The 19,528-nt window shown below is 42.6% G+C and overlaps 1 protein-coding gene across 2 annotated transcripts in view; it reads right to left on the bottom strand.

Annotated features, from left to right (window-relative positions):
* The window catches only part of ANTXR2 (ANTXR cell adhesion molecule 2), a 183,202-nt gene that overhangs the window by 139,741 nt on the left and 23,933 nt on the right, over window positions 1-19,528 (bottom strand). For both annotated transcript variants that reach the window (XM_026653300.2, XM_026653299.2), the window contains exons 8-9: window positions 3,064-3,124; window positions 1,131-1,226 (exon numbers count right to left, since the gene is read on the bottom strand). In XM_026653300.2, the coding sequence (XP_026509085.1) occupies window positions 1,131-1,226; window positions 3,064-3,124 (157 nt within the window). The remainder of the gene's footprint in view (window positions 1-1,130; window positions 1,227-3,063; window positions 3,125-19,528) is intronic.

The following is a 19,528-nucleotide window of genomic DNA, read 5'->3' as shown; positions in this document are numbered from 1 at the left end:
ATCATTATTTCAGTTGAGTGTGATTTATTTTTTTTTGGTTATAATCAAAATAGTTATAGCAGTAAAAGCCCTAGTGTGAACGCTGCTACATCAGCGTAAAGGTGCCTTACTCTGGTATAGCTTAGGGTACGTCTTCACTACCTGCCGGATTGGCGGGTAGCGATTGATCTATCGGGGATTGATTTATCGCGTCTCGTCTAGACGCGATAAATCGATCCCCGAACGCGCTCCTCTTCGACTCCAGAACTCCACCAGAGCGAGAGGCGGTAGCGGAGTTGACGGGGGAGCCGCGGCCGTCGATCCCGTGCCATGAGGACCCGAGGTAAATCGATCTAAGATACGTCGACTTCGGCTACGCTATTCACGTAGCTGAAGTTGCGTATCTTAGATCAATCCCCCCCCAGTGAAGACCAGCCCTTAGTCTGCTTCCTGAACTGGAATAAGTACTTTTATACTAGTGCTTATACTAATAAAGCTAATACTTTTAAGCTGGACCCCACGCCAAAAGGGGCACGCATTTCCTGCATGATCCGTGTGGCTTAGCCACCTCCTTGAGCAGAACCACAGCAGTTCCACTGCCAGGCAGGGATGTCCGGTGTTTTTATAGGGAACTGGATTTGCTTCTGTGTACCTCAAACAGGTGACACTTTGACAATGACACCACAAGCCACCAATGTAACTCAAGGGTGACCTGGAACAACCATCTCTTGGGCTGAGAATGTGGGCCCATTCCTTGGCCTCTCTGCTGAGAGGATTGCCAATTAGTGCAAGTTGTGGTGATGTTTTTCCTATGTGGACACCTGCCTATTAGGAGCTAGACTGACACCACCAACGTATTTCCTCCAGGCTGCTGGACGGCCAGACATTAACGACAGCCTGCGGTTAATACCAACCTGGACTGGATTCAAATCACTGACAAGAGGCAAAAACACTTATATCCCTTTACCAGTCCTCTGAGCCATCCCAGTTCCCTCCTTTATTATTTCACTTCATCCCTCCTCCCTTTCGATTTGCATAAAATAGAGAAGTGACAGAGAACATTCACAACAGTAAAAATAAACGTATATGGCAGACACTTGTGGTGATTTATCCTGGATTCACTGCAGTTTACCTTAGACTTTGATACTTACTAATGGTTGTGCCATTTATATGGTAGGTGCAAGTAACACCCTCTTGTCTTCTGCCCAGTGTGAAGCCACTTCCTCTGAGGACAACATGAAACTCCTCTGAAAACACAAAATTATCAGCTTTTAGTGGGTGTGGCAGGAGCCAGGTTTATACCAGTCAAGTCTCAAGTCATCTAGCTACAAAACAGGGACAGCACAGGCAATAACACTGCAAACCTACTCATGCCACCTTGCCACAGTGCCCCAATGTGCCTCACATTTCACCTAGAGAGAGTCATCTGCAGTGAGAGAGTAGTTTTGTTTCTATGCTTTTTATAGGATTTTGAAATGCATACTCCCACCTAGCAACTAAGGCTAGGCCATATCCTTCTGCTCTGCAATGGAAAGGTCAACTTCATGGGTCTCAGCCCCACAAACGAGATATTTTGTAAAGCACAGCAAGCCTACAAGTTCTTATTAAGCTACTACAATATATAGTATATGGACCTGATACAAAACTCTTTGGAGTCAGAGGAAAGACTCCTGTTGACTTCAATGCACTTTGCATCAGGCCCTTTGAGAGCATCAGATATTGGCTGGCTTGAATTTCTTCTGAAAACTGGATGGTGATCATGAAGTTCTCTTTGAGTGACTAAAGAGTCTTTATTTATTTAAACCATTGCTCTGAATCAAATAATCCAGGAACTTTTGTAATTTTTTTTTTTTTTTTACAAAACAACAGAATAAAAAGATTTTGCAATAACCTTATTTTTCATGAATGCAAAGCATGTGTGGATTGTGAAATCAGAAAGAGGCGAAGAAACAAAATTCGGAACAGGGGAAAATCAAACTCAGGGGAAATTAACACTTGCACTGCCTTTCAAGTCTGGTCTGCAATTTTGTGTAATTATTCTCTAGCATTTTAACATATATTTCTTCTAGTAATACATCATAATGGTCCCTTCTGACCTAAAGTCTATGACTCTATGACTCTAAATCAGCAAATCGCTGTTTTCAGAATCATATGGAAAAAAGTTGAAAGTCCATGTCCATGGCATGATAAAAATTATTATGAATGTATGTGATTACACTTATCAGGACTTTAAAAATCAAAATGATCATAGCAGCTGTACATGGAGTTACATGTGAATATATCATTACCGTGAATGCAAGAGCAACAGTATAGCTTCTATGACAGATTCTGCTAGTCCCTTAATGAAGGAAACTGATTTACTGTAATTCTGATTTCGTTTGACTAATTGCAAGGTTTCACAGAATTTATAAGCCCATCTCTAATTCAACTTCATTCACCATACATAGTGAATATCAGATAAACAAATAGTTTTGTGACTATTTTTAACTTCTGAAAAAATAACTCTCTCAGTGGAAAGTTACAGTATGTGTTTACCGTAACATATTTCTGTGACTTGAAATGTAACTTGATCCATTTAATTGAATATGGAAAATTGCGTATACCTTTAAGGTGGAAAATTGGGTAGTAAAATGCATGGCTTTGAGACCAGCATGGCGGTTTAGAGAATGTGCAATGTATTGCCACATGAGTTTCTGGACTATGACTATAGTGTGTTTGTACAGTGCTGTGTACAGAGTCTAGCCTATGACTGGACTCCTAGATGCTATCTCAATACAAATAACTACTAATAATGGTAACAACAACATTGCTCAGTTTGTCATTCACTGGACAACATGGAGTTGCCAGACACAGGATTGAGAGTGGGAGCTGTCTGTCCATCCCTCAAAATTCTTCCACTGCATTTATCCTAGGCTACAAGAGGAGTTAGAGAACAACCCTCCTAACGGGGAGGGAGGAGCAAGAATCCAATCTTTCCTTAATTCCTTTTCTGTCTAGTGGAGTTTTAGCTACACATTTTACACAATGCGGAAAACAGCACTATCATAATCACTTGTGTATTATTTTCCATTTCTAATAACTTACCTCCCACGCAGACACTTGATGGTTCCAAATATAAAATCTCTGTGCATGACTGCTTTAGTATCTATTGGTGGGGAGAGGAGAAATTGGGGAGAGGAGAGAATATCAAAATATGAATAAGATTTCTAAATACAACATCAGAAACTGAGATCACACCAAACAGTGAGACAAGAATGAACAATGCACATGTTTTTCACAAATGCAATGGGACAGAGTGCTGGGAATCAGCAACTCAACCAGCACTCTAGTCACTGTTTAAACCAATTAGGCCACAGGGAGGGCCTGATTAAGGAGAGGAGTTCCTGATTACCATATCAGATCGTGATTGGGTAGCTAATGAGCTAACTGACCCATTAACAAGGAGACTGGATCAAAGGAAGAAAGTGCAGTGGGGGAAGAAGCGGAAGAGAGAAAATGTCTGATAGGCCCAGACAAAAGGGAGTTCACCGGGAAGAGAAGCCTTTTCTTCCCCCACGTTTGAGGATGGGAGCAGTGGGTCCCCAGTCACGTGCATATATTTTAAAAAATGTACAGATTTCACATGTATGTGCGCTGTGAGAACACAATGGATGTTTCTGCAATAAAACTAAGGACCTGATCTTGCAAATTCTTACACACCTGTTTATTCTGTACTATTTCCTAAGCGTTGTACCACAGGGACTAATATGTTAACTTTGGACTCTAGTCAGAACAAATATTCATGTCTGGTTTTGGCCTTGGAATTTCTGTGTAGCTTCCTAAATTTATTTCCCATGGATCCTCATCCTAATGTACAATCCAAAAGTGCATGATCCAAAGCCCAGTGAAGTCAATGGGAGTCTTTCAATGGGCTTTGGGGCAGTGTCAAAGCACATATACCCAGTTTTGGCATTAGTCCCCAGGTAGAGCAGAACAGGAATGCCCAGAGCTCTCAAGTGTATTGGATTTTATGGGACATTTTGCATTTCAGCTGAACCAGGCTGCCTTTTCTGCTACACCAGCAAATCAACCAATGCTCACCCAGAGATGAGGGAGAGAACGATTCACCCACAGAATGCTCTGAAGCTAGGGGAAGATGCACTCAGCTGGCAGCCAGCAAACCAAAGTTTCTGATCTCACCACTACTGACTGCTGTTCATATTTCTGTGCATCTCAGAGTCCTTTTTATTAACTAATGCTTTGTGTGTGACTCGCTTCTAGGATAAGGATCACTCCCCATTTTACAAATAAGTTGACTGACAGGCTAAACAAGATCATTAAAGCAGAGCAAGGACTAGAACCCAGGTCTCTACTATGGCAGGCCCCAGTCTTACCCAAGTGAGCCACATAGCATATCTATAGCAAGACTGGCTATCCTGTTACAAGGCTGTTTGCAACTACCATGTTAACCATTAAACAATACTCCCCCTACCAGAGTCAAGCTCAGAACCCAAGATTCCCAATCTCCAGCATTCCACTAATGTCTAGCAAATACTTGTGTAAGATGCTGTCAAAATGTTTGTAGCTGGTCCACAACCGGGTAATTGTTCTCCTTTAATTCAGGTGGTAGAGATCAGTGCTAGCGTGTGACGTATACAGGTTCAAACACTACTGATGACCCACGAACAGAGGTCCTTCTAGTTGTACATGACGGAATCTGATTTTCCAGTCTTCTTTTTTTTAATGTTTATTTAATTCATACCATGAAAAAAGCATCCTTAAAACGGGTTTTATAAAAACCAGGATGTTCTGGCAATTCTGGCATGACATGCAAACAAAACACAGGTATTACGCATGCTGGTCATTGTCCCACATTTTGATTGCTTTTGTCACAAACAGGCAGGCTTAAAAGTTGACAGATATGGAAACCCAGGTTTTCCTACATGCCCTGAAAGGATGACAAAAAACCACCCAAGTGAGCATGTTCAAAGAGAACATTCATCCATACAGGAGAAAAAGTTATCAGTGGATAACAGCCACATTGAGACAAATTTCAACATTTTTACTCCTTCTGTCTGCCTGAGCTCCAAATATCATCATTCAAAGGCTGTGTATCATGAGAGATCAACAGTTCATTTTGCCTGTTTGTGAAAAGGACACACACAACCCACCTTCCTGGCTATTTGCCACACACAGGGTTTTATCTCAGGAATGACAAACTATTTTCTCTCTCTCTTTTGGCACATACAAAAAGAGCATCACAACCAACCACTCTTGACCACGTGGCAAGGGCTTGAAAAGTTCACTTCCCAGTGGTATCAACCACTGTGCTCCCATGTCAAGGAGCACGAGACACTATTCCAGTACCTATCGCAGCCACAGATATTTCTTTTGCAGGAAACGGTCCTGGAAGTTCTTTACAATCCAGCCATATAAACCCACTGTTGCCTCGTCTACGTCTATCTACTCTTAAAATGCTACAGCAGTGTAGACACAATAACTATACTATAACAGGAGTAGACACTTACTCTCTTTGCTGAAGGTAGTACACCTCCCTGAGAGGTGAATTCTTCCATCTGCCTAGCGCTGTCTCTACAGAGGGCTAGGTCTCACACCCCAGAGAAAGGTATCTATGCCAATGTAACTTTTCAGTGTAGACCAGCCACTAGTTCTTATTCCATGAGACAAAGCCCCAGCCAACTCATGAGCAGGCACCGTGCCCATCTATCCATAGGCAGCCAAAAGATCACAAAAATGTCTTAGGTATTGAGTCTTTGACCCTATGGTTAACTGAATCATAAATCTAGCTCTGACATGGGTCCAACTTTAAAGGGGAGGTTTTGTGACAGCATACAACAAGCCTGCCAAGTCACGTGGATTTGGTAATATCTTTTATTGGACCACCTTCTGTTGGTGAGAGAGACAAGCTTATACAGAGCTCTTCTTGACCTGAACAAGAGCTCTATGTAAGCATGAAGGCTTGTCTCTCTCACCAACATAAATTAGTCCAATAAAAGACATTACCTCACCCACCTTGTCTCTCTCATATCCAACACAACTACATTGCGTGAGTCAGGTGGACGTCATTCAGAGACAGTCTCCTCAACACCCAATTTTTTTTTGACCAGTCAATGGTAGATTAAGTGGAAACAGCAAGAGTAAGTCAGTCAGAAGTACAAGCTGGTTCCGCCAGGCTAAGCAGGATTACAGTCATGGAAGGGGAGCGACATACTGAGCCCCCAACACGTTCATATGTTGCAAGGAATAAATCAGTCTACACACTTGGCCCTCGTTACTACAGTATCTAAGCACCTCACAACCAATAATCGATTTTATTATCCTCACAATAGCCCTGTGAGGTATCATCCCCAGGTACCAGAGAAGCAATGGGGGCACAAGGTAGATTAAATAACCTACCCAAGTTCTGCCTGACTAGGAATTGAACCCAGCCTTTCTGAATCCCAGTCTGGTGCCACCTTCACTCAGCCATACGATGTAGCAATTTTCTCAGTGTGTAGCCAGTTAATCTCATCCTCTTAAATCCAATATACATTTTAATTGGGTTTCACAGTTGTGTAGCAGTAAATTTGGCAAGGAAGACCTCCAGTTTTGTTCAATGATTAATATTCATTACAGCAGCCAAAAAGCTGCTCTAGCTTACGCCAGCTGCCAGGGGTCCTAAGAGACCTGTTACAACAGCCAAGGATTGTCAGAGCACACCAAAGCCCCAGCCACACCCACTAAACTGGCTGCAGGCAGGCAGAGTGACGCAGGAACTGCAACGCTGGCTCTACACCATCAGAAGAATCTCATCACCGGTGATCCTTCTATGCTGGCTGCCCTGGCTTTCAGGCTTTGCAATGGTGATGCAGTGTAAAGTGACTGTTGTGCAGGGAAGAGTCTGGGTCTCTTTTTTTCTTGTTCCAATACAGAGCCATCAAATTAAAAACATATTTGGTCCCACAATAGCAGCAGCAAGCGTGTGAACGCTTCCAACTCCATTCTGCCTCCTACTAACTCTGCTCACCTCACCCAGGTGTGGACTTGAAAAGGCGGAGACCATTTAAATGGGAATATTATTAAGTATGGGCATTTTCCCCTTTTTCTTTTAAAAAAAATGTGAGGAAATTAAATAGAGCATGGTATTCCTTCAGTTAAAAATTCACAATAAAAGCACTGTTTTTTCTAATAAGGAAACTTACTCTCATGAGTAGGCCAATTTAAGTCAATTGAACTATTCAGCCGCTTAAAGTTAAACACATGTGTAACTGTTAGCAGGATTGGGGCCTTGGCTACTAAAGGTGAGATCTTCGAAAGTGCTCAGTATTGGCCTAACTCTGCTCTCATAAGAGTCAATGGGATTGTTACCAGAAACTTCAGTGGGAGAAGAGTTAGGCCAACACATAAGAACAGCCCCACTGGGTCAGACCAAACGTCCATCAAGCCCAGTATCCTGTCTTCCGACAATGGCCAATGCCAGGTGCCCCAGAGGGAATGAACAGAACAGGTAAACACATTGCACTTTTGAAAATCCCAGCCTACCGCAATTTGTCAAGATTCTGTTTGTGTGCTTGTGTGTGTGGCATCTTTAAGGTAGAATAATTCCCTCTCTCACATCTCCTTTTCCTCCCTTTAGGTTTTGTTTTTATTACTACACCCTGTTTGCTGGTGGTTTCTATTGCTGCATCTCCAGATCCAGTCCCGAGCAGGAACAATTACAACATATTTGCATGTGCCAATTTCCCTTTTTTCTTAAAACCAAAAAGCACAAAAGCGGGTATAGATAAGATACGGCTTAGAGAGATTTATCAGCTCTGAGGCACAAAAAATGAGTATAAATAAAAAGTTCAGGCTATATTCATCCCCTTGGCACCAGTTATTTCACAATTCCAACAGTAGATGTCCTGCTGGGACAATCTGACTCCAAGTGTGAAAAGATTTTTTTTTAAAATACTGTCATTAAAAATAAACAGTTGCCTTGACACAAAATTTCCATAACTTAAACTATTCTTTTCTTTCACTTGACTTGAGAAAGCCCCAATTCTTCCACAAGAGCTTCAAAAGTTCTTGGCAAAGACCAGGGTCTGGGTGTGCATGATTCCTCAACTGTATTTCTTAACTCTCTATATGAAGGCCAAGTGGTTTCCTAAAGGATAAAACCTGCATGGCTTGCTTTGACTTGCAATGTAAAGGTCCTTAACCTTGCTGTCTCTATGACATTCAAACTAGGCTGCTCCTAACCTTCAAAAATCTTCAGTCCCTAATGGCCTGTACTAAAAAAAGTAACAGCATTACAGAAATCTTATCATCCCTGAAATTCCTTCTGTGGAGCAACAATCACTTCACAGGAGCAAAGTTAAAAAAAAAAAAACCCCTATCCTGTAATCATTTGATATTAGAAACATATGGGACCTCACTGGAAACAGATACATCAGCCTATAGTCTTTCCTCAAAAAATAAGTTTTCCCTTCCTGCTTCAATTCTCCCATTTGACCAGAAATCTGGACATTCCTTCACAGCAATACTTACACACAGGGCCAGATCTCCATCTTCCACAGAGTGGAAGTCAGAAGTATCATCCAGGTAATGGGGCAAATCCCGCTAGTCATACCCATGAACATGAGCAGTGCATTGACTTCATTGGGCTGCTCAACTAAGAATAAGGCAACTGGACCTAGCCATCATAATGGAAAAAAGAAAATGTCTTCAAAGATAGGCAAGCTACATTAATTCTGTCACACTCGGAGAGAGATATTTTTGCACCTTAAAAGGAGGTACGGGAATGTCTTATCCTTTCTTTTCCCCCTTCTCTCTCTGGCCCCCACTCTTTTTTTCTGGTTAACTCTCTTCTTCTTCCTTCTGCAATGTTATTCCATAGACGTCAACAAAGCGCACCTATATTTCACTAAAATGCTCATACCTTTCTTTAAAAAAAAAAAAAAAATCTAAATACTGTCAAACTCTTTGATCCAAACTATGGGTGCGGGTAGTGATCAATCTATCGGGGATCGGTTTATCGCGTCTAGTGTAGACACAATAAATTGATCCCCGATCGCTCTGCCGTCGACTCCTGTACTCCACCGCGGCAAGAGGCGGAAGCAGAGTCGACGGGGGAGCAGCGGCCGTCGACCCCACGCCGTGAGGACGCGAGGTAAGTCGACCTAAGATACGTCGACTTCAGCTATGCTATTCTCGTAGCTGAAGTTGCATCTTTTAGGTCGATCCCCCCACTCCACCCCCCCGAGTAGACCAGGCCTAAGTTTGATCATTTGTCTCCCTGGTGCCCCATCCATTGTTAGGTATGACCTGAGCCAAATCCCAATTACTCCCATTGATTTCAATGGGCTTTGCCTCAGCCCCTTGAGAAATACATCCTCCCACACACGCCAGGCTGCAGAGCTCCCTGCAGGGCACTCACTGAAGGCCAGAGCCTGTAGTAGCCCCCAGCCATATGGAATATCAATGGACAGAGGATCTGCTAGTAGTAGACCCACTGACAGAGCTCCCACACCTTTACTGGCCCTCTCTTGTCCCACAACTAAACACTCCTGCACCTCCCCACACAGGGAACCCCGAGACAGGCCTTGAGCAGTCCACCCAAATCCTCCTCCCACCTCCCATAGGGTAAGATTTTCCAAAGCACTCAGCATTGGCCTACTTTACTCCCATTCAAGTCAATGGGAGTTTTACCATAGACTTCACAGGGAGCAGAGTTTGGCCAACATAGAGTGCTTATTGAAAATTCCTCCCACAGCTGAACCACGATGGTTTTGCTCCATCTGGGATTCTCTCGGACCAAGGAGGATGGGCAGGATTTGCCCCATAGCGAATTACTTGAACTGTGTTTTTGCATTTTTGCCCACTGCTCCGATTTACCTGAAAAAGTGTAACATGCAAATGAACCGATCAATAGTTTCATTCCCCTTTTTGAAAAATCTATTCTTAAACACACTTGTTGTGGAAAACTCGGGCACAATATAAAGTGCAATAGGTCAGCAACACTGCGATGCTACTGTCAAAAGACAATCCGTGACTTTGAATTCTGTTCTTTCCTGGCTCCGGACGATGAAGCCGAATGATTTTGTGCTGCAAATTCACTATTTACAAACTCACTGCACACAAGTAAAGCTGAAATAATTACTATATAAAGGCCATCCTTGAATAGGACTGTGCTTGAATAAGTACTCTGCTGACATACAATTAATTCAAACTGTAAACTTCCTTGATATAGTTGCATGCAGGAGAGAGATTCAAGGAACTGATGTCATCTTTTCTATTTCCAGAGTTTCATGCCAAATACAGAGCCCTATTTTCCCCAGAACATAAAGGCCTTGCTTCCAGGGAATTCCCTGATTGCCAGCTGCCCCACAAACATATATTTTCCCATAGCCCAGAGTGTAGAATCAAGTAGAGACTGACTATTCCCTTTAGCCTCATTCCCTCCAGCCGTCCCCACTCATGGAAATCTTCTAGGATCTGGAGGAGCACCTCCAGGGTACTCCATAGACATACATGCAGCTCATGTACCCCAGCCTGAATACAGGGCCACAGGCTCCCATTGAAGTGGAGGGGATGGTAGGGACTATAAATATCAGACCTGGGAGCTTATGCCACAAACTTTATACATAAGCTAAAATTTCAGAAAATTAGGGGATGTTCATGCCTCAGCAAACTAACTTCTTCATTTTTCCTGCACATAATGGAAAAGAAAATGTTGCATTATGTATAATTTTAAGAAAATAAAAAGAATGGAGCTAACAAGACCTGTGCCCATCACCATTCTGGCCCCCATCTCTTTTTAAACTGTAAGTTCTTGAGTGCAGAGATCATGTCACCCATATATTATTATATATCTCATAGAACTGGAAGGGACCTTGAAAGGTCATTGAGTCCAGTCCCCTGCCTTCACTAGCAGGACCAAGTACTGTCCCTGACTACTGTTGTTGTTGTTGTTGTTGTTGTTGTTGCCTCAGATCCCTAAATGGCCCCCTCAAGGACTGAACTCACAACCTTGGGTTTTGCAGGCCAATGCTCAAACCACTGAGCTAGCTCTCCCCCCACCCTATACATGTCCATACAGATTATCGCACACTAGAGCCTTGATACTGACTGGAGTCTTTGGATGCTGCCTCAATATAAACACCACCACTCGTGGTGACATCACATGCATTCACCAGTCGAGGACAGGAAATACATCGCCAGGTCTGATCAGCTGTCTGATTGTGCAGGGCAACAAGACAATTGTACTTAAAGGGCCTGATCCTCATTTAGACGAGTTGCACCATTCTGTAAATGTGAAGGGGTTTTAAACTGAGGGTAAATGTAGTTTACACCCACTTTAAGCGGCCTTGGGCATTATCTACAAGCTGGGGGGTGTGATATGCTCTAAAAGGGTGTGATTTCGAAAGCACACTAACATATTGTGCATTAACTGGTCTGTGTAGACCCTGCTGGTGTGCTTTAACATAGTGCTGTTTGCAACAGCAGTAAGGAACCTTTAGTGCACACCAGCAGGGTCTGCATGGACCAATTAACATGCAACATGTTAGCGCACTTTAGAAATCATGCCCTTAGTTATAATGAGAATTGGGTCCTCCATGAAAATTGTCAGGGCTTTAAAAATTCACTCGCCAATTCACTAGCAGCGAGTAATAAACGTGCCATGACAAGTGGGCAGTCTACACCATCTACTTCTGCAGAATTAAATCTTCATTGTTGAAAACAATTCCATTTCTAACCTCAATGGCTGGAAGATAACCTTCCAATGCAGAGAAGTCTTCCTGAACCTGCAAACTATAACAGTGCTCCGACCTCGCAAAAAGAGAAGCAGAGTGAGATTAACAGAATGTGGTCAGTTTCACACTGCTATTCAGAGTTGTAAGTCAGAACAAAGACTCACATCAGTGTCCCTCTGCTGCTGAATGAGCCGCAGCACAATCAGCAACAGGAACTATTCATGGGAGAAAAGGACCCAAAACATGGAAGAGAGGTTGTGTATCAGAGAACCCTGCCCAGAGACACATCCGGCAGAAGCCAGGAAGCTGGGAGTAGTAAGAACGTTCTCTGCCCTTCTCCCAAACACACATAATTTAGTAGGCTCAGCAGGTGAACAGCAAATTCCTTGTCCTTTCCAGCAGCCAGAGGATGCATTTTAAAGAATAGCGTGTTATAACTGCTATCTTAAAAGCAAACAGAATCAATACATCACATGTTCAGTGTCAAGAGAGACATGCCACAGAGATCTCAAGAGACAGTTCAAGGCAACAAAACTGGAACTTTCATGAAGTCACATATGGCCATTAAGTGAATGGATAATCTACAAATAGTTTTCACAGTCAGAAGTGTTTATTGGTAATAAGGGGCTAAGCACTTCTGAGTCCATACAGTTTATCAGAGTAAAGATATGCAAGATAATGGGCACATGAGCACAAATTCATCTTTGCTGTAACTCCACTGACTTAATAACATTACATCAGGACTGAATGATGGGAATTCTCCCATCGGCCTTGCGCTGTCTGCACCATGGGTTAGGTTGGTTTAGCTGCGTCATTCAGGGATGTGGATTGTGGACCAGGCCTCAGTTGTGCTATTATGGTTCAGTCCAATTTTGCCTCTCAGCCAGGAGGTTGGGAGTTTAGGCCCTGATCTAGTAAAACACTTAATCACATACTTAACAGTGTAAACAGTCCCACCGACTTCACTGGGAATACACACTGATTTAAAGTCAAGCACATGCTCGGGTGCCTTGCTGGATCAGGGTTTTAAAGTCATATGCCAAGACTAAGGTGCACACCCAATTCTGTCATAGAAGTGCAGGACTTGGGATGTGCTCACTGTGACAGACCCAGACCAGTGGGGTACAGGAGTCTGGTAGAGGGCAAATATACTGGTCACTGGATGAGTAGTTTTCTGTTCCCTGAGTGACCAGAGCAGGGGCTGCACTAGAGTAATCAGGAACCTGCTAGAACCAGTTAAGGCAGGCAGGTGAATTAGGACACCTGGAGCCAATTAAGAAGAAGCTGCTAGAATCAATTAAGGCAGGCTAATCAGGCACCTGGGCTTTAAAAAGGAGCTCACTTCAGTTTGTGGTGTGAGTGTGAGGAGCTGGGAGCAAGAGGTGCAAGGAGCTGAGAGTGAGAGGGTATGCTGCTGGAGGACTGAGGAGCACAAGCGTTATCAAACACCAGGAGGAAGGTCCTGTGGTGAGAATAAGGAAGGTGTTTGGAGGAGGCCATGGGGAAGTAGCCCAGGGAGTTGTAGCTGTCATGCTGCTGTTACAGGAGGCACTATAGACAGCTGCAGTCCACAGGGCCCTGGGCTGGAACTCGGAGTAGAGGGTGGGCCCGGGTTGCCCCCAAACCTCCCAATTGACCTGGACTGTGGGTTCTTCCAGAGGGGAAGGTCTCTGGGCTGTTCCCCAACCCACATGGTGAATCTCTGAGGCAAGAAAATCCGCCAATAAGCGCAGGACCCACCAAGATAGAGGAGGAACTTTGTCACATCACTTTTAAGAAACACTGTCCTTTGTATGGCCACTACATAATCCATCTAATATTATTACAAGCTTGTCTGTTCTGGGTTTACTAACTCGTTAATGCATAGGCTTTTGGTAATCAGGCTCTTTTGGACTGTGACTAACTGCTTAGTTTTTTCGCTCTCTTTTTAAGCAACTTTTTCTGTTCTGGAAAGTTGATAAATTGAAAGTTCCACAGTCTGTAGTTTATCTCGTTCTCAAGTAATTTCAGCTGCAGCCAAGACATAGGAGGGTGTATGTGCAGGAGTGGTTCAGCTCCTTCAGGGATATCTGAAGCTCAGTGCAAGTTCACAACTAAACATTACTTAAAGCCTCTGGAAAAAAAAAAAAGCCCAACGGCTATGTCAGCCCTTGAATTTGGGGGCAATTCCTTTCTATTGAACTAGTTTCTGAATAAGCTGTTTATAAGTACAATAGTTAGACTGGATGTTTGCAGTGTATAGCTCTACACAATTTCTGCTCTAACGCTTCCTGTTCTGCAGTCTCGTGTTTATTTCACTGTACACGTTACAAAGCAGCATAGTGGTTAGCAATTCTACTTTATTCATATAGGATTTAATTCAATTAGAGGCATTTTACCGAAACAGGGTCAGTTCTTGACCCTGTACACTGAACCCATAGAAGCCTAAAGCTGAGTAAATTAAAAACAGTATCATGTTTGGTTAAAAATATTTCAGCGGGGGGGTGGAAAAACACCTACGCCAATCATCACATTAGCAGTTGCATAAAAACAGAAGCTGAACTGACAAATTATGAAAAGGAAGCCCACGTCACAAAGTAAAATAGAGATCACCATTGCCTCTAGTCTTTAGGAACTCCCCTCCCAGCCACCTCTTTGTGCTACACTTGCCTCATTTCTGTCTTGTCACACACAGCCTTGACACTGCTTGTGCAAGCACCTTCTCCTCTGGATCCCCTGTTGTCTGCAACAAGCTGCTACTATCGCTTCTCCTCAGTCCAGTGTAAATCACGAATAATTGCACTGACATCAATGTATATTGGTGTAAGTGATAGGAGAACTGAGGCTTCTCTCTTTTCAAATCCTAGCTAAACACAACTATTTTCCCTTTTGCTAGTCCCTCTTAATGTTCTCTCCCTCTGCTGCTGTTATACGTGTAACAGAGCAATTATATAGTTTGCAGTAAAATTGTGAAGTATTTCAGGTACAATTCTTATGAAAGGGGCTACATAATGTTATTGTACTGCATGGTATTACACAAACCCTGCTAAAAATATCTTTTCCTGTCACTGTTTCAACACATTTCATGTTCAGGGGCCCTTAAGAAAACAGTACACTAGCAACAACTTGTGATCAACATAACTGTACATTGACAATTAACAAAATATGTTAAGTGTCAATTCATTTCACGGCATCATTTGATTTGGCTTAGCCCCGGTCTGCAGTTCAAAAGTTTTGGCAGCAGCCAGCACCATAAATCATAACTCTCCTGGCATCTGTTCCTCCCATAAAACTACACACTGAGTTCAGGATTCTGGGCAGGTCATCAAGCACAGCTGGATTCTTTTCAGAGCAACCATATCAATTTTCAAGTCTATTTAACGTTATGAAAACAATAAATGGGACGAGCATACAAGAGATGTGTTTCCCTAAATTAAGAGATTAGCATGCCACAGATTATTGGAGGAAGAGCTCGGAGAGATTTTAGTCACACTCGGCACATCCATATTTTGAACAATACAAGCTTTTCAAGATTCCTGGTGAGTGGGTGTTATTCACCACAGATTTATTTCTAATATACACCTCCATTTGTCTTTATTATTGCTCATTGGAAAATGGAAGCAGTTCCCCAGGGAGACTGGCCATTACTGTTTTCACAGGAAGCCAACAGCTTGATAGGCGAAACTGTGCGTACAACAACATAACTAATGCATCTTAAGTACAATTATATTCCTGCTGTACATTCACAATCAATTTTCGAAAGAAAAAAAATGACCACTTGTTACAAATAACCTAAACATGCATGTGAAAGTTAGGTTGACATTGCAGTATAACAACTTTCACTAAAGTCATGCCCAGCAATCTGTGTGCAAAAATATATTTACGGTACTATTAACTCCTGTTCACTGCACTTGCAGTTTTGGGAGCCTGGAGTGCTGCCCACCATGCCCTTGTGTATGTTCACTGCAAAACGTACCCTGCACAATTCTGAGCCCAAACGAAAAAGCACAAGGAATACGGTAAATGCCAGTTTACCAATGTACACTATTCCCAAGAGTGACCAATATAAGAAAATTTCAACCCACTAAAGCAGAGGTTATGATGTTCTGTAGGAATGCTATGAACACGAACAGTGAGCAAAACACAGCTGAGTATTAGTGGGCCCATACTGAAAGAAGCACCATGAACCATGACAAAATACAAACCAAACTAAACTATGAGAAGTGCTTCGGTCATGTCCATAGTATGGCATTTGCACAAAAGCCAAGACATTTAGAATTTAAACTGGACCCCTCTTCCTAGCTTCCCGTCCTGAGCCCACATTGTACAAAGCATTCATCCATACAATGATGTATCTGTTGATTGACTCCATGATAACATGTTTCAGGGTACATCGCACATCCTTATTACAGAGAAAATATCTATAAAGGAGAGAATAAAACATAGGCGGGGAAGGGGCCCGGATCCATGGCTACAACCAAGCTGCCAACAGCACAAGGCAAAGGTGGCACAAAAGTGAACCTTGGCATTCCGCTGCAAGTTCTGGGCACGAGTCAAAGCAGCCTGAAGGCTGCTTTAAGCTACATCAGCTCCCAACAGAGTGAAATGACAGTCAGAGCAGACTTAGCACACCTCCTTCCCTCCAACCATGCCCCCTACACTGGCAGCCTAGAGGAGGTTGGCCTAGGAGGCATTGTGTTGATTCTAGAAGACTGGAGCATCCCTACTACTTGAGGGTGACCCTCCTATGGCAGGTTACATTGATTCAATGACCTGCCTGATTTTTCCAGCAGTGCAGCACAAAGCCGCCACGGTGCCGCAAGAACCTGCCCCGCAATCCAAAAATGTAATGTTTAACGGCTGCAAGTCTCTCTCAGCATCTCGTCCCACGCTGAAACATCAGGCAATAGTAAGGCTGTTAAATTCAAATCCTCTGAGCTTCATCCCAACTATACAAAATTAGTGTGGGTGAAATTCATTTCCAGCTACACTGTTTTCCCTCGCCGCGTCTGACAAGTCAGACTGGGTTGAGACAAACCATGTTCGAACCAAGTTTACAAATGTGCTTAATCCAGGTTCTAAAATGGTTCAGCCTCATTCTCACTGACTGGTTGAACTGGGACTATGTCTAACCCAGGTCTCCACGTGGCTTTCACGTGAGTCACAGAATGCCTCATTGGCAGACTTTTTTCAGCTTAGTTGAAATAATATTTTCACCATTGTAAGGTGGTGAAAAGAACAGAGAATTAAATATAAGGGGGGAAGAGGTGCAACATACAGCAATGGGTTAATATACTAGCCTTTCACCTCTGGAGACTTTGGCCCTGAATCCACAGAGACTTATGGGCTTTTACATATTGACTTTGGTGGGATTATTCACGATGTGTAAAGTTAACCAAGTGCATACATCTTCACAGGATCAGGGCCCTAGTGCTGAATTCAGCCCTGGTATACGCAGGTGCACCTCTAAATTTATCCCTAGAGCTCCAAAGGGAAAATAAACATTTAATTCTAAATTTCTTTGCTTTCTCGACTTTAACGGGAGTTATACCCTCTCTTGCCATGGCCAAATTTGGCTTCAAAGATAAAAATTCATTGCAGATCATAAGAGTAAATGATTACAGTGGATTACGTGACCTAATTTACCATGGTCCACCGTACACATTCACACTTAGAACCTGTAAGTGTATGTACGTGCCTTAAGTTTTACAGCAGATCTTGTTTCTGGCCAGGCAGGGCTCTTCCCCACTCCAAATAATTGTTAATCACTTGAAAACAAAAGATCTGACTCCAAAGATCTGACTTGGTTCTTCAGTGTAGCATTTTGCAAAGCCAAGAGCCTAGCACTCTGAATTTGGCTCTAGTAAAAAATCCTTTTTAAAAATGCATGAGCCAGACAAGCACTGCAGCCCGTGCAAGATGAAATTCTGTATAACTTCTGTGGGCTAGTCAATGCTCAGATGTCAGCATAGTGCTAAAACAAGCCCCAGCATCTCCCATTTTTGCCCAGGGATGTGTCTTTGCCACTTATTACCTACTGTGCAAATATGGTGTGGAAAGCAATCAGGAAACACGGCCACGCTACACTAAATGTTAGACACTCAATCCAAATTAATTTGAAACTTATCAAGTGTATTCATGGTGAAACACCATTTTGACATTGCACTCAAGTGAAGCTGTAGAAAAGCAACAGCAGAAGTCACAAACATTGTGGGACCTACTTTTTATCTTCTGCCAAACATCTGCACTCTCAAAGGGCACCAAATACTCAATACAATTACAGCTATTTCCTGAGGTTACATGAGTGTAGCGTGTAAACCAAGAGGAAGTTTAAAAAGGTGGGGGAGGGAAGGGCTACCATCCCCTCCCCCATCTAAATGAAAAAAAATGAAAATACATGGGACATATGGACTGCATAAAAAGATCAGTGATGTAATATCATAATTAGTGAGGTTATTCTAATTATACATTGTCTAAGCAATGCCTCATTTTGCAATTACTTAGTAGAGTAGATACAGATTACAAAACATCAGGTCATAAGGGATGCATATTTTAACAGAATCAGTCTTTTCCCCCAACTGAAAACAACAACCTTGCTTATGAAACATTACTTATTACCAAGGCCATGACAAATTGTTAGCTTCAATAGCAGACGGGAACTTAAAACACATTGTTAAGGAAAGCCTAACCTTAAAAAACAACTCGTCACTAAGGAAACGCTAACTATACTTCAGCTGGACTTCTGAATGCTTCATTTTGTTAAAACAGTTTACGGTATCCGTTATGTAATGTAACTGAGAACAGTTTAGGGATATCTGACAAGTCAAATCCAAATCATAAGGCACACAACGAGCATACACCAAAAAAAAAAACAACCTGGAACCTTGTCAGTTATGTTGCTGGCTTATCAAGCTCGGTGTTCTACAGGAGAACATTATATGATTTGTAATATGTCAGAGAATGTCAAATTAAGGGCTGTACAATCCTGAAGGGTAGAGCAGAAAGCATTCTATTCCAGGCCATTGAGTCTCTTTAACAACTACATGCAATAATTCCCAAAACTATCTACTCGTCGTCTCAATCACATGGAAAAACATAGCACAATGTTAGTTCTAAAGCTTGCACCAAGTGCAGCTAGAGTATTAGACCATCCATGTGGATTAAGGAAGAGACTGATCTTACCGGAATAATTTTTTTAATGACAACTTGTTGCTTTTCTTTCTTCACCCTCCCCCTTAAAGTTTAAACATTTAATTGCTCGCTTCCTGGCTTCCCAGTACAGAAACCAAGCATATTTTCCTCCTACAGGAAATGTTCCAATTAGGAAGATTTGTAATTGGTAATCAGCTGTTTCTTTAAGTTGATTTTGCTCTTGAAAAATGTTTCAGGGCTCTGAAACGTCAAGGGTATCCTTAGTGGCATGCACTTCACTGACCTCTTTCAAAACTTGTGCTTTCTACTTTTCTGCAACTAAGGCAGGTAGGAAAAACAGGGCAATTATTTAAATAAATGCTGGAGTCAGGAGCTAGGTGGACAGGTTAGTAAGGGCACTGGCTTTTCACCTGTATTGGGGTGAGATGGCTTTGGTCTCAAGTGACAACTACCTTGAAACAACCTTGTCTCTAATCACTGTGGCTGTACTACAGAACTGAACTGCATATAACCGAACCAGTTGGCTTAGAAACCATTTATATACAAATGGTTCAATGCATTCACACTAGCCATACGGATTCAGTTTAACACTACTTGTGTTTCCACCAAGGCTATGCTAAACCACTCATTTTCAGCTGAAATGTTCACAGGCTACCCATCCTATAGATCAGTGTTTCCCAAATTTGGGACGCTGCTTGTGTAGG

This window comes from Terrapene carolina, unplaced genomic scaffold, assembly GCF_002925995.2.
Source record: "Terrapene carolina triunguis isolate 2854851 unplaced genomic scaffold, T_m_triunguis-2.0 Scaffold136, whole genome shotgun sequence".
NCBI classification, from domain to species: Eukaryota; Metazoa; Chordata; order Testudines; family Emydidae; genus Terrapene; species Terrapene triunguis.
This window is presented reverse-complemented; position numbering and strand designations above follow the sequence as displayed.